We start from the raw sequence: 13,796 nt of genomic DNA, 5'->3' as shown, positions 1-13,796 counted from the left end.
CCTACTGGTTTTGAACACACAATATTTCACTGAATAGACTGGTGCCACGGGTAAATTAAGGGAATTGAGAGCACTGGTGGCAGTGACGGCTTAGGCTTTGAAAGAAAAGCTAAGAGCACTTTTAACAAATATAAATAACACTCACTACAGTGCGGGCTGGTTTCTGTGAGAGAAACTCTGTGAAATCAGTAAGGCATTTTGAGACCTACCCATCAGATAGGGATTGTGTTTCTTGCACATAGTATTGCAAACAGATTGGGTTTTGTAAGAACATGATTATTTTACCAGCACTTTTATATTTTTTAAGAGACTGGTGATTTGTAAAGAATTTTGGTCACCTCATTTCACACATTTACAGATTTCAACAGCATCAAAAAATGCTGTGAATGCCAGACGTGTGAACATAAAAATAACCTAACCGTTTTTAAATTGCATTCATTAGAAAAAGATATCTCTCCTTGCTTTCTTAAGCTTTGCAGCACACATATGCTCATATCATTATTTGTATTAGCTAATTTTGAAAAAAAGGTGCCATTCATGATCCTCCTGATCTCCCTAGCAACACGAAAATAAAGAAACAAAGATAAATGGGTTTCAGTATATGCACATTACTTGACACCAAAGATTTTGCATTTAAACAAAATCTTGCCAATATGATTTTGTTCAGCTAGATTTAGCCTGAGCAACCAATTCTACTGACAAAAATACTCAAAAAGGTAATTTCCTGCACATAAATCCTTTTTTTGAGAGGACAGGGGATTCCGTGTTTTATCTCCACTCTGACCAATGGCCTCTCTCACTGTTCATGGACCTGAAGTATGGCAGGTCGAAGGACAATTATATTTATAAAGTTGTTTGGAAAAAAGCCAAGAGTTCAGGATTAGGGATTAAATTCAGGCTTGGTGTAAGTGGTTGACATCAGTGCAGTTGTGCCCATGTGCCATTGAATTTGTTTCTAGCCAATAAACTTTTCAATGTCCCACGTAATTAATGGAAAGTTATTTATCAGTATTCTGGCTATGTGGCCTCTGCAGATACTCACTGGGATATGTAGGGTTCCACACAGGCAGTTTTATATATGTCGAAATATTATTTCCATTTTGCATATAGTGGTCCTAAGCACTTGCTGTAGATCTCGTGGGAATTAGATTTTTCATTTGGCAGGAAATTTCATTATTTTAAAATTTCTTCCATTCCAAAATGGGAGGCGGAACCTGAATTTCCCACAAAATGGAATTTAGGGAGGAGAGGAATCAGCACATTCCATTCTCACAAAACCAGAAAGTTTTGTACTTTTTAAAACTTTTTTGGAGCCTCATGGAAGTTGTAGTCTAGGTGACTCGTGCCCTTGTTCTCCTCTCTGGGCTGGGCTCCCTGCCTGGACTACATATCCCATGATGCTCTGGTCTCACTTCTGGCTGAGCCATTTTGGTACATCATGAGAGTGCCCTGATTGTGATGCATCATGGGAGGTGCAATCTGCGTAGAGAGCCCAGCTCACAGAGGAGAATGGAGGCATGAAACACCTAGATTACAGCATTCATGAGGTACTACAATAGCTACGCTAAAATGAAACATTGTGTTGTTTCCAAATTGAAATTTTTCAGAACTTTCTTTTCTGTGAAAAAATTACATATTTTGACTTTTTTAGGTTCTAAAACAAATGGTGAGATATTGGAATGACTCGCGGGGCATAAATTCTGATTTCCAATCAACTCTAACAAACAAGGAAGGGTGGAAGAATTCTATGAACACCTAAGATCTTCAATCAGTGTTGTTGGTGATGTGGTAGGTAGTATACTCCTCCCTGGTTCTGCGTGAATCAGTGCTACTAGGGAGCATAAAGCCAATAACCTTTGAAACTAACATGCTCATTACTTATAGTCACGAAAGAGGCAATTTCACACATATAGAGGTGACAGATTTAGTGCATTCCCGCTCAGGAAATAATCTATTTCATTCTCCCGTGTCCCAGTTTTAACAGACATATAATTTTTATCTTTATGTGCTTCCCCCAAATAATTATTTTGTGCTGCTACGTGTTAGTGACAGTTACTGAGTTGGCTGTCCAAGCTGTTGGGAGGGGCCATTAATAAATGTTTGTGAGACACTTTGAGAGCTAAGATGGAACTTTGACGTACTATCATCTCTCTTTCTCAGGGCAGAGCATCCTTTCATTTGGCTGTAGCTTGATCACATGTCCTATCCCTCCCCATACATTAACACCACAGACACTGCATAGTTTAGAAAATAAAATCTTACATGTTCTTCTTCAAACTGGTCCCCACCAAAGGCAGCCACACAGGGTTTGATACCTCCTGTTCCAAGGGCAATCAAAGCCAGGCCAAACATGGACAGAATCCTTCAAACAGGGATGAAAAACTTCAGCACCACAGAACCCTTTTAGGAAACAGTAAATCACGCTAGCTACATCTCAGACTCAATGTCCCACAAATCTGAACCTGGACTGTGAGTGAAGAGCAAGCTGAGATGGGCTAGTAATAGGAACAAAATAATTATCCTCAATCCCAGCCCAAACCATCAGCCAACACATAAACCAGACCATTGCTTTTGGCGTGTTGGATAAATGCAATGAATGTGGTTGTTTTCTTGCATTCCTGAGTATCAACCACGCATGAAAGTGGAAGTGTGGAGATGGATGAGAAAATCTGTTTCTGAGCCAGCTGGAAGCAGGAAGTACCAGAGATCAGGAGTGGGTGTTTCTTATAAGATCTGCATCCCAGATTTGCAGACCAAAAAGCGGTATGGGATCATCATCACTTTTGGGTGCCCTCTGGACCCAAACTCCTACCCTAGTGAAATCCATCCACTTCTAACTACAATCATGTGGTGGCCTCACAAAGGGTACGTCTAGACTACAGGCTTTTGTCGAAAGAGGTTTTGTCGACAGATACTGTCGACAAAGCTGCTGTTGACAAAGAGCATCTAGACTACATCCAGTTCTGTCGACAAAGGAAGCCGCTTTGTGGACATGAGAGTGTAGATGCAAAGGACAGTGTAGATGCAATAACGCCGTCTGTCGACAGAACTCTGTCGACAAAATGCGTTATTCCTCGTAGACTGAGGTTTACCGCCATCGACAAAACTGCCGAGTTCTGTCGACGTTATGTCGACAGAACTCGGCGGTAGTGTAGACACAGGTATAGTTTTGTCGACAAAAGTGGACTTTTGTCGACAAAACCCTGTAGTCTAGACACACCCAAAATGCTTCCCAACTAGCATGAAAATGTCCCAGGTTGGACGGGCTCAGGGAACTTAAGAACGCACCTAGTGAATGGGATTGTTTGGCCTGGCTGTAGCACATTTTCTCAGCTGTGCTCAGCTTATCAAAAATACTGGCAGTTTGTCAGACAGTTGGGGAATTGTATTGGGGAGAAGACGAACTGATGCTCTGGAGCAGCAGTTCCCAACCTTTTCCAGATGGGGATCCATTTTGACGATTCAGGAAGACGTGGTGACCCAGGGCAATTAAAAAAATGTGTGAATGGCTCCTTAAGAGCCACATGAGGAGACACCTGGTGACCCTTTTGAAATGTAATGGTGACCCATATTTGGGATCCTGACCCATAGGTTGGGAAACTGTGCTCTGGAGGGAAGGAAGGGAGATGCATGAAGAACAGATTCTATGTGGTCCTGCCAGTCTGTTTTGGACATGTGCTCTAACTGGAGATTTCATGTTCCTCTGACAGACACATGTTTCCCCCTAAATTTCACACACATCATTGTGCCTGAATTTTTCTTAGACGGTCTCAAGACTGGCCATTATTTCTAGAGCAAGTTACCTGCTTGGTTTATGATTAGGAAGCTGCATAAACTGCAGGATGAAGATGAATTAAAGCATCTGGTGCAAATCCCAAAAGCTGATAGCCTGACAAAGGGAAGACACCATTGGAGAGGCCTATATGGGTGAATAACTAAATGAATAACTATAATAATGTATCTAAACACCAGGTCCAAGACTTACTTACACATGAACCATCTGGTTTCCCACAGTTGGTATTGCACCGACAGACTTTATCACATGGCCAATCACATAAACAATGGAGAGGTAGATGATGGTCCTAAGAAGAAAGAAAACAGTAGAAGCTGAATATACTTGCGTGATATGTGTCCATTTCTTGATACCAGTGGGAATGTCAAGCAATCCCAGTGTAACTGGCCAGTCCATAGAGCTGGCCTCTGCAAAGCCTGTAACTCTTGTCTCAGCACTGAAAGTATCATAGGAAAGAAACAGAGTCAGATGGTGGGGTTAAAATGAACAGAAAGGGACAGATATTGGTTTGTGAAGATTCAGGTCTCCAGGTGGAATTAACTAACCTTGTTCCTGTTCAAAATGCTATTTGAGGTGGCTATCCTGGTCATATGTAGTTGATTAAACCACGGGCATTCTCCGGCCTGCCTGTCAAATGAATGCAGACTTTGGAGGCTGTATATGTAGACGGTATGTCCATGTACTCTAAAGAGTTTCTGTGTTTCAGGCGGATGTATTTAAAGCCAGCATTGACAGATGCCGTGGTTAGGATGACACAATGGGCAGCGGATGCTCTAGAAGACAACTTGTGATCCAGTGGCCACAGAAGAAGTTGGGAACCAGCGCAGCCTGGAACGAGTTCCAATCCCAAATGACTCAGCTAATTCATAGAACGTAAGAATTGCCAGTCAGGAACAGACTCCGTCTTGTCCAGCAGTCTGTCTTCATCAGTGGCCAGCACCTGCTACTTCAGAGAAAGAAACCCTGCAGCAGGCAGCTGGGGCATAAGGTGCCCCTTAGGGAAAGTCTCCTCTGAGCTCCTAATATGTAAGAGCTTGAGGACTTCTATCTATCAGATCACAGACACCCTTGCGTATCAGTGAACTCAGCCGTTACACTTGGCTAACCAAGCTGCAAAATAAAACCTTCAGTGTGAATGGAGGTTTTGAATGGACCAGGGAGTTTTGGAAGCTGGATTTAAGCATTATGGAAGAGGATGTTGGCAGCCTGTTAGGAATATGCTAGCCCAGAGTGGGGCAAACTGCTGCTCTCGGGCCCCATCCAGCCTGCCAGACCCTTCTGTCCAGTCTCCAACTCCCAATCGGGGATGCTAACCCCAGGGATGCTAATCCCTGGCCCCTCCCCTTCTGTTCCTCTTCCCCCACAGCCTTGGCTCCCCAACACCAGGACTGCATGGCTGGTGCTCTGGGTGATGCGTCCAGGTGGTACAGTCAGGGGGCAGGGAGCAGAATGGTCCTGGGGGGTGGTCAGGGTTGGGGAGCAGGGAAGGTTGGATGGAGCAGGAGTTCCAGGGGACAGTCAGGGGAGTTGGATAGGGGCAGAGGATACAGATGGGAACGGGCGCTGGGCCATGCCTATCTGTTTGGGGAGGCACAGCCTCCCCTACCTGGTCCTCTATACAATTTCTGAACCCTGCTGTGGCCCTCAGGCCAAAAAAAATTGCCCACCCCTGTGCTAGTAGGAAGAGGGATCCACACCCATTTTTTCTTGTTTGGACCTTTTTTTCGAGGACACTGGAAGTCCATGCTCCATTCTGGAAAGAAGGGAGAACTTTGTGTTGTTTTGGAGAAGACAACACAGTCTAGACATTGGAACACAGGCCTGGGAAGCAGCATTCCTGCATCCTTACCTCTGCCCTCACCTTGGGCAACTCACACGTTAATCGCCTGGATTCCTCAACAGTAAACTGGCGAGAGTGATGCTTGCCTGTCTCAGAGGGGACTGACGAGGTTTAATTTATTAATCATTGTAAATAATGTATCGAGCCTTCGATGGAAGAGAAATGCAGAGTGTTATGAAAAGTAGCGTTCCAGCATCTCTCTCTCTCGGCTTCTACCTTGAGCCTCACAGGGTCCCAGTGAATCTTATGTCTCAACACCACTGGAGTGTGCCACCCCGATATACGCATCACAACTCCCTGTGTGCGGGTGCAGAAGTGTTTATTTTATGGTGACCCTGAAAACAATAGCTTTTAATAAGCAGATCTGCTGTCCACTCATTATAGGGGTGTGTGCGCGCGAATGGCTGTTAGTATATTTAAACTAAAGAGATTTCCTTCCTTACTTGAATTTTCCCAGCCATGTGTCGGCGATGAGCGCTCCGATGACAGGCGTGAAATAACACAGCCCCGAAAAGGCATGGTAGACAGTGGTGGACAGGTTCTCATCCCAGTGAAGGAAATTGAGAAAATACAACGTCAGCACAGCTTGAAAATAAGGGGAAAAAATGAAACTGGTCAGATAATCCACACACGCCCAGGCAGGTGAACAAGGTGGCAGGGCCACATTATGACTTTTGTGGGCCCTAGGCACTTTTGCCTTTGTGGGCCCTTTCCTCCATAAAAAAAAGTATTAAAACTTATTTTTGATATAACTTTAAATACTTCAACATTTTATTTTTTTTCTGTTTTAGGCAAAATTTAATAGATTTTCGTGGGCCCTAAAAGTTTCATTTTTTTCTGATGTGAGAAAAAAATTAAAACATTTTCTTCGACCCTAAAAGTTCATTTTTTTTCCTTCTGATTTTAAAAGAAATTAAAACATTTTTGTGGGCCCCAGGTACTGTGCCTAATGGATAAGTCAGCCCTGCAAGGTGGCTCATAATCAATGGAGATTGCCTAGTTCCTAGAACTGGAAGGGACCTTGAAAGGTCATCAAGTCCAGTCCCCTACCTTCACAGCAGGACCAAATTTTTGCCCCAAATGGTCTCTGCAAGGATTAAACTCACAACCCTGGGTTTAGCAGGCCAATGCTCAAACCACTGAGCTATACTTCCCCAGCTGATCCTGGACTCTGTGCAGCATGCAGACTTTGAAAGGCCAGACTCCATGGCTTTGAAATGCATATGAACCTGCGCTGAGGACTCTTGTACTTTTCAAAGCAGGTACACCCAAGTGCAGCCCGGAGTCAGTGGGACTTCCCGCTGGCCCCGGGCTGGACGCGGAGTTCCGCATTCCTTCTTTGAAATGTACAAGAGCCTTTGTACATTTCAAAGAAGGAATGTGGAAGTGCCTATCGACTAGTCGAGTAGTCGATGGAAATTCCATCGACTACTCAACTAGTCAATTAACCACAATTTAACACCCTTACCATGGACACTTGCCCTGAGAAACAGTGGTCTACAACAGCTCCGTACTGACAAGTGGACAGTGAGATGACGTAATGGGCTTGTTTTCTTTTATAACATTGCACTTCAGTTCAGCTGGGGCTTGGTTTTGTACTGGGACAGTATCTGGATGTCTGCCACCTGAGAATATTTGGTAAGAGTGACATTCACTCCTTGTGTGTAAGGCTGAGCCAAGGATTGCCGTCCTGACTGATGTGCAAGATCAGATTCAAGGGAGACCCCGACAGGGCTACGGGATTTGCATTTATGCAGATCCAGCTGCTTAGAAATCTGCATAGATATGTGGAAGAGAAGCAGCTTCACCAGCCTGAGGGCCGGAACAGTGGCTGAGAAGGATTGTGCTGCACCCTCTAAGTAAAGGTGACCCGTGGAGGTGGTATTTGGATCAGATTTAGATGGGGGCTCATTTTGATGCCATCTCAAGGATTAAAATTTGCATTAGAATTCATTATTGTCCACAAATCTGCAAATCCCAGTTTGGCATCTGATCTGAAACCAAACTTGTAGTTGCAAATGTGGATCTGTGGTTTCAAATCTGACTCTCCCACTGCTTGAAATTGGGAGGGGTTCAGACTGGCTTTTTCTGGTTTCAGGCCCCCTTTACTTGTTAGTGTACTGGTGTCCAAAGTGCAGAAAGGGTCAGATTTTTCAACCAGGACAATCCTCGCCTCTGAATTCGCACAAGCCAGTTTTGGGCGAGCATGTCCTTGCCCATATAGTTGATCACGTTGCTCATGTAAATGCATGTGAGTCCCCGTCTAAATGTAAATCACACACAAACCAGAGTCCATGGACAAAATTAGAAATTACTGGGAAACCTGGCACATTTGATTTAAGTTAGTTAAACTGGCAATTTGAACCACTCCGAGTCAACATATAGTACAGCAAGGGAAGTATCTGTGAGAACAACAGACCAGGGTGTGAGGGGCCGTGTCAAGAAAAGTAAAGCAGGGTTATTAGATACACTTTGTACCTTTCATGCCATAGTAGGAGAAGCGCTCACAGAACTCGTTCACCACAATGAAGGCAATGCTGAGTGGGTAGTTGGTGCCACATAGTTTCTATGGGAAACAAACAGGAACAAGCTGGCTTGGTGCAAAGCACTGGACTCAGCGACATCATCCCATCAGCCATGTGCCACTGATGTTGGAGATGCAGCCAGGCCGAACCCACACAGGTAAACACCCTGAATTCCAAGGAGTTCAAAGCCCACATTTTGCCTTGCAGTGCTGGCACCCTGGTGAAAGTCAGGCCCTGATGATGGGGTGCTCTCTGCAAGCTGTAGTTACTGCTGCAGTCAAGTCTCTCCAGGGTGGATCACCTGTTACTCCCTCAGGCTACGTCTACACTACGTCTAAGTCTACTATTTGCATAGCTTTTTCCGAAAAAAACCCAATAATGTAGACAAATTCCACCAACTGCAGCCTGGACTTCCTTCAGCTCTCTCACTCCCATGGCTACTCCTCCTTCAAAGGGCAGGAGCCAGAGTTCATCTGCTACTCCTTCGAGGGCTGGGCTTCCCTCCAGGGGTCCCCTCACCTTCCCTTCCCACAGGTTAGCCCCTTCTGCATATTCACACAACAGAGTATAAAGTCTGCCTTTCTCCAACAAGCTATTTATAATCAATAAAAAGCAGAGAAAGTGAAGTATGGAATTCCTTTTTTTTTTTTTGCATATAGAAATAAATTATATTACATGAACGTTTCTGCCCACCCAAAAATTTGATTCCTGATTTTTATAGTCTTGTGCTACTAGCATGCAGGAAATTTAAAAATTTGCAAATTTAGGGCCCAATTTGACAGACACTTACTGCCATTAGTGTACGTCTACACTACAGAGGGTTGGTTTTTTTTTGGAAAAATTGCTGGTTTTCTGAAAAAACTTCACTTACGTCCACATTGCAATTGCGTTCTTTTGAAATAAAATCAAAAGAACAGAGGGGTTTTTCTCACTTTGGTAAACCTCTTTCTATGAAGAAGAAGCCTTTTTCCGAAAGAGCTCTTTTGGAAAAAGGTGTGTGTGTAGATGGGGAAGAGGAAGTTCTTTCACAAGAAGAGGAAAGAGAAAAATGCACATGTGCCCTGGTGGCCATTCCGCCCATAGTAATCACAGCTTACATGTGAGATAGCATCCAGCATCCATTCAGTATGGACACTCTCTTTCAGAAGAAGTTTTTTCGGAAGATCTCTTCCAGAAAAGCTTCTTTCGACAGAAGCCTGCACAGAGTTTTTCAAGTAACTGACTTTTTTTCTCTCTGGCCATTTGAAAAAGTCTGGGTGGTGGTGATGGGTTGCTTCGGGTCCACCAGAAACAAAAAGTTTTTGACCAAACATAAAATCGTTTTGGGACCTGTACTATTTTGTTTCACTTGCAGCAAAACACAGGATTTTTTGATTTTCTAATTTTTTTAATAAAATTGCAGTAAATTTCAAAATGAACAGTCATTGTGAAATCAAAAGAAATCAAAATGCTTTTGTTTCAAAGCAAAACATTTCTAATGAAACAAAACATTTTGATTTTTAAGGAAAAACAATCTTGTCTTCCAATCAAAACAATGGCAGATTCAGCACAAATTTGTAAAATGTTTTGCTGAAACAAAATGTTTCAGTGAAAAATAGTTTCATCTGATAAACTTTACCCAGCAGTAACCGCTAATGCTGCATGTAGCAATTGTCTGTTTAGCTTTGGCCTCAGCATCATGATATGGGAATATTGTAAAGCGAGGAACGAATTAAGTGGCACCTTCCCAAACTGATGTTGCATCAGCATGTGTGTCATCTAGGAAGCAGGGGGAGGCAGCATAATTCAGAGAAATAAACAAACACAGTGAAGAAATCCTCAGTTGTCCCCGCTCTGTCAGGGACTTGCTTTGTAACCCCTTGCTTTGTAGCCTTTCAAACATGGCTATTTAAAACGAGACCCCTAAATCCATATTTAGGGGCAGTTTCAGCCATGCTTACTGACACTGAGTAGTAGCACTTTATTCCGCATTGTAATCAATGATTCTGCTCTTGGAGTAGTTCACTGCTCCAAGCATACAGAAGTGGAAGAATCTGTTACCTAGATGTGGGCATGACTTGTAGAAGTGTTGGACACTCACAGATTCCAAGGAAGTTGACTGTCATCACCTTTGAAACTCAGGGCCATGTATGACACTGTCTGTAAACTGATTTAGGGCCCAGATCCTCCAAAGTATCTTAAGGTACCCAACTCCCATTGACTTAAGAAGTAAAAGCAAATGTTCCCATTTGCAAGCACAAAATTTTAGCCATTTTTATGGTTCCCAGATGCCAGGTCCAGAAAAAGTAAAGTTTAGGCTCAGTGGACAAAAACCATAGGTCTCATTCGCATGATGAGAACTAACCTGCACACATGTCAAAGCTGAGAAAATGAGTCGCTAGATCTGGCTGAAAATTTGAACCAGAGTCTCTTGCTCTGGAGAGGGAGCACTGGAATGTGAGGTGCTGGCTATCACATCTGTTTTACCACTGAGCAGCATCTGGAAATAGCCTCTATAATGACTTTACAATACATTGTGCAAATACATCGGTCTGCTCCAGAGCCCCTACACGCCTCTCTAACCTCTAAATCTTTATTTCAAAGAAACCATCCAGCAATAGAAAGAGCCTTCAGGAAAAAAGCAGGAATCAAACCTGCATTTCCCAAAGAAACTGATAGCTCATTTTCCCACATAAGCTGCCTTTTCTTAATTTAATCAGGTTAGCAGAGGGGATTTTGTTTTGAGTTTTTAGTACTCATTCCAATCTGAGGCAAGAAGGAGTGTCTGTCTGCAGGCACAGCATGACAGGGAAGGAACAGAGAGATCCTGCAAGGTTTGGAGTGAACGAAACAGCAAGCAAAAAAAGAGAAGCCAGATGTAATACTCACTGGGACCTTTTTCCGAGAAGAGAAAGCTGGTTTTGGGGGGTCATCTCCTGCAGGAATAAAAGTGAAGAAAGTTTCCTTGGATTTGTTTTTCTGAAAAGCGTTCATCTCCCTTTTCGCTTCGTCTCACACCATGGTATGTGGCTGTTGTGAGTTGACTGGGAAGACTTCCAACCACAGGGCTCTGAGTTTGATTCAGTTAAGTTAACCCTAATCAAGCACATTTCTGCACTGGTGGGATGCTACTATGAATGACAACAACAGAGCTGTTGTAGTAACTCATCCTCAATCGCTAACGGATTTGGGTTCTCAGCATTTTCCTTTGTTCATTTGGCACTCCCCTGACTATTGCGCGGAAACTAGCCCGACAAAGAACTGTGTGCCACAAGGATATGAGCCCAAGCACACATGCCTGACCCAAACAACCTTGGAGCTAGCGAAAGTTGAGATTTAGGAGCAAAGTTTGCAACTCTGGCCAGTCTCGGGAATAACATATTTATTAAACTTGTTCCAGAGCTAAATGGTGGGCTGGAGAAAAGTACCACATGGATAGCACAGTGGCAACATAAAAGACATTAACTCACCCACCTTGTCTCTCTAACAAGCTGTGGGTTATTATTTGCTGCACAAACCTTTCCCTTACAGACCTTATGGACTCCTACACCCCATTAAGCATGTCCCACTCTGCTCTCAGATATAGACACACATGCTATTTTCTCCCATTCAGCTCCCACAATAATTCTGCATTCCACTGTAAGGCCCCCTCTGCAGAGCCCTTCCCCTGGCTCCACCAGAACAGCCCCAAGTAGACTCCCCAATTCACTGCCCTATCCCCTCCCCCTGTAGAAACTCTTCAGCAAGGTCATTCTGGAGTCTCCCCATAGGGTCCCTGTGGTGCTGAATGCCCCCTGCACTGGCCAGCGATCCCTTGATTCCCACTGAAGATAATGGGAGTGAAGGACATTCAGCTTCTTGCAAGTTTGGACCAATAGACTGCCTCCCCCCATCAATGCCCTGCATTGGGGACCCCTCAGGAGCGCTGTTCCACAAAAAGTATCCCTGATGCATTGTCCCTCTTGCAGCACTTGGCTGTGCCTGCTATAAAACCCCATATGCATGTCCTCCTGGAATTTCCCATCTTGCATTGCCATACCCACCACAACTCCCTGAAGAACTTCTCTCCTCCCTTCCCCAAGATCCACGACTTTGCCCTGTCTAGAGACACCCAGGGCTGACCATTACCATCTTGTATCTGGACAGCCAGACCCTGGTCCCACACAAGCTCAGAAAAACAGCCTTCTGATCCTAAAGGGAAGCCCCACCAATTTCTTGATGGCTTTCCTCCCTGCACCGGAATCATCAGTAAGAATACTTTTCTCTTGTGATTTACTTAGAACCAGTCACAAAACTTATATCAAGCACTGAGCTTAGCACCCAGTTTATCAAAAGCATTGCAGAGATTGACACCATTAATGACCAACAGAGATTAGCAGACAGAAGAAAGGGAATTCATATCATAGGCAAGCCGTGTTATTTCATAGGATGTTGAAAAAGAGGCCTAGTCTATACCTAAAACTTTTACTGCCGGAATGAAAAAAACCACACACCTCCCAACAGAGCTATGTCTAGAAAACCCCGCAGTGTAGATGCAGCTATGCTGACAGAAAGGAACTTCTGTTGGCATTGCTAATGTCATTCAGATACAAGCAAAGATCTCCTCCTCCTCCTATCATCTTACACTGCATCTACAAACAGGGGGTGTGTCTAGACTATATGGCTGCGTCGACGGGGCCACGTAGATGAGTTTACTAGACATAGCAAAATGAAGCGGTGATTTAAATAATCGCCGCTTCATTTACATCAAAATGGCCGCCGCGCTGTGCCAATCAGCTGATTGCCAGTGCAGCAAGGTAGTCTAGATGGGGATCAGCCGACTCCAGAACCCTTTGTCATCAGATTCTTTATGCCTTGTGAAACGAGGCTTACAGGATCTGACGACAAAGGGTTCTGGGGTCGGCTGATCCCCGTCTAGACTACCGCGCTGTGCCAACAATCAGCTGATCGGCACAGCGCGGCGGCCATTTTGATGTAAATGAAGCCGCGATTATTTAAATCGCCGCTTCATTTTGCTATGTCTAGTAAACTCATCTACATGGCTCTGTCGACGGAGCCATGTAGTCTAGACACACCCAGGGTTAAGCCAATATACTTGCGCTGAAATAGATCCTGTAGTGTAAATGAGCTCTGATTTTGCAGAATTAAGATAATAAATCTGAAAATAGCTAAAATCAGGGGAGATGCAAACGAATACAGAACAACACTGGATCATTTACATTTGTTACAAACTCCTTTCATTCTGTTATGCTGATTCTCCCATTAGTTACAACAGCATCAGGAAAGAAAAGCCAATGGAGTGACATTGGTTTTAAACCAGTGCAAGTAAGATTATAATCTGACTCAAGACTATGTCTAATTTATACATTTTAAGATATTTTTAGTAGAAATAGTTCAATGGGCCAGTTTTTGGATCTGGCTCAGGATTAATTTTGTCCTTTTGTCATTTTGCAGTGCATAGCACTCATTCTTAAGCCATCAGAATGAATACTTCAAATCACACTCTCACAGCACCATCCTGGCCCAATGCCTCGTCCAATTACCACTGAAGTCAATAAAATACTGATTGACTTTAATAGGAGTTGAAGCAAACTCCAAGTTTCTCAGCTCCCAAGGTAGACTTCCTTGAACGGAATACCCGGTGGTCTATTAAACCGTT

The 13,796-nt window shown here is 43.8% G+C and overlaps 1 protein-coding gene across 4 annotated transcripts in view; it reads right to left on the bottom strand.

Annotated features, from left to right (window-relative positions):
- SLC15A2 (solute carrier family 15 member 2) overlaps window positions 1–13,796 on the bottom strand; it is a 139,318-nt gene that overhangs the window by 43,833 nt on the left and 81,689 nt on the right. For 2 of the 4 annotated variants that reach the window (XM_075933107.1, XM_006137688.4), the window contains exons 2-6: window positions 11,027–11,073; window positions 8,112–8,199; window positions 6,077–6,218; window positions 3,990–4,082; window positions 2,263–2,362 (exon numbers count right to left, since the gene is read on the bottom strand). In XM_075933107.1, the coding sequence (XP_075789222.1) occupies window positions 2,263–2,362; window positions 3,990–4,082; window positions 6,077–6,218; window positions 8,112–8,118 (342 nt within the window). In that variant the 5' untranslated portion in view covers window positions 8,119–8,199; window positions 11,027–11,073. Of the gene's footprint in view, window positions 1–2,262; window positions 2,363–3,989; window positions 4,083–6,076; window positions 6,219–8,111; window positions 8,200–11,026; window positions 11,231–13,796 lie in introns of those variants that run through there. The other 2 variants (XM_006137687.4, XM_075933108.1) reach the window with 2 other exon arrangements.

The sequence above is a fragment of the Pelodiscus sinensis genome, chromosome 7, assembly GCF_049634645.1.
Source record: "Pelodiscus sinensis isolate JC-2024 chromosome 7, ASM4963464v1, whole genome shotgun sequence".
NCBI lineage: Eukaryota > Metazoa > Chordata > Testudines > Trionychidae > Pelodiscus > Pelodiscus sinensis.
This window is presented reverse-complemented; position numbering and strand designations above follow the sequence as displayed.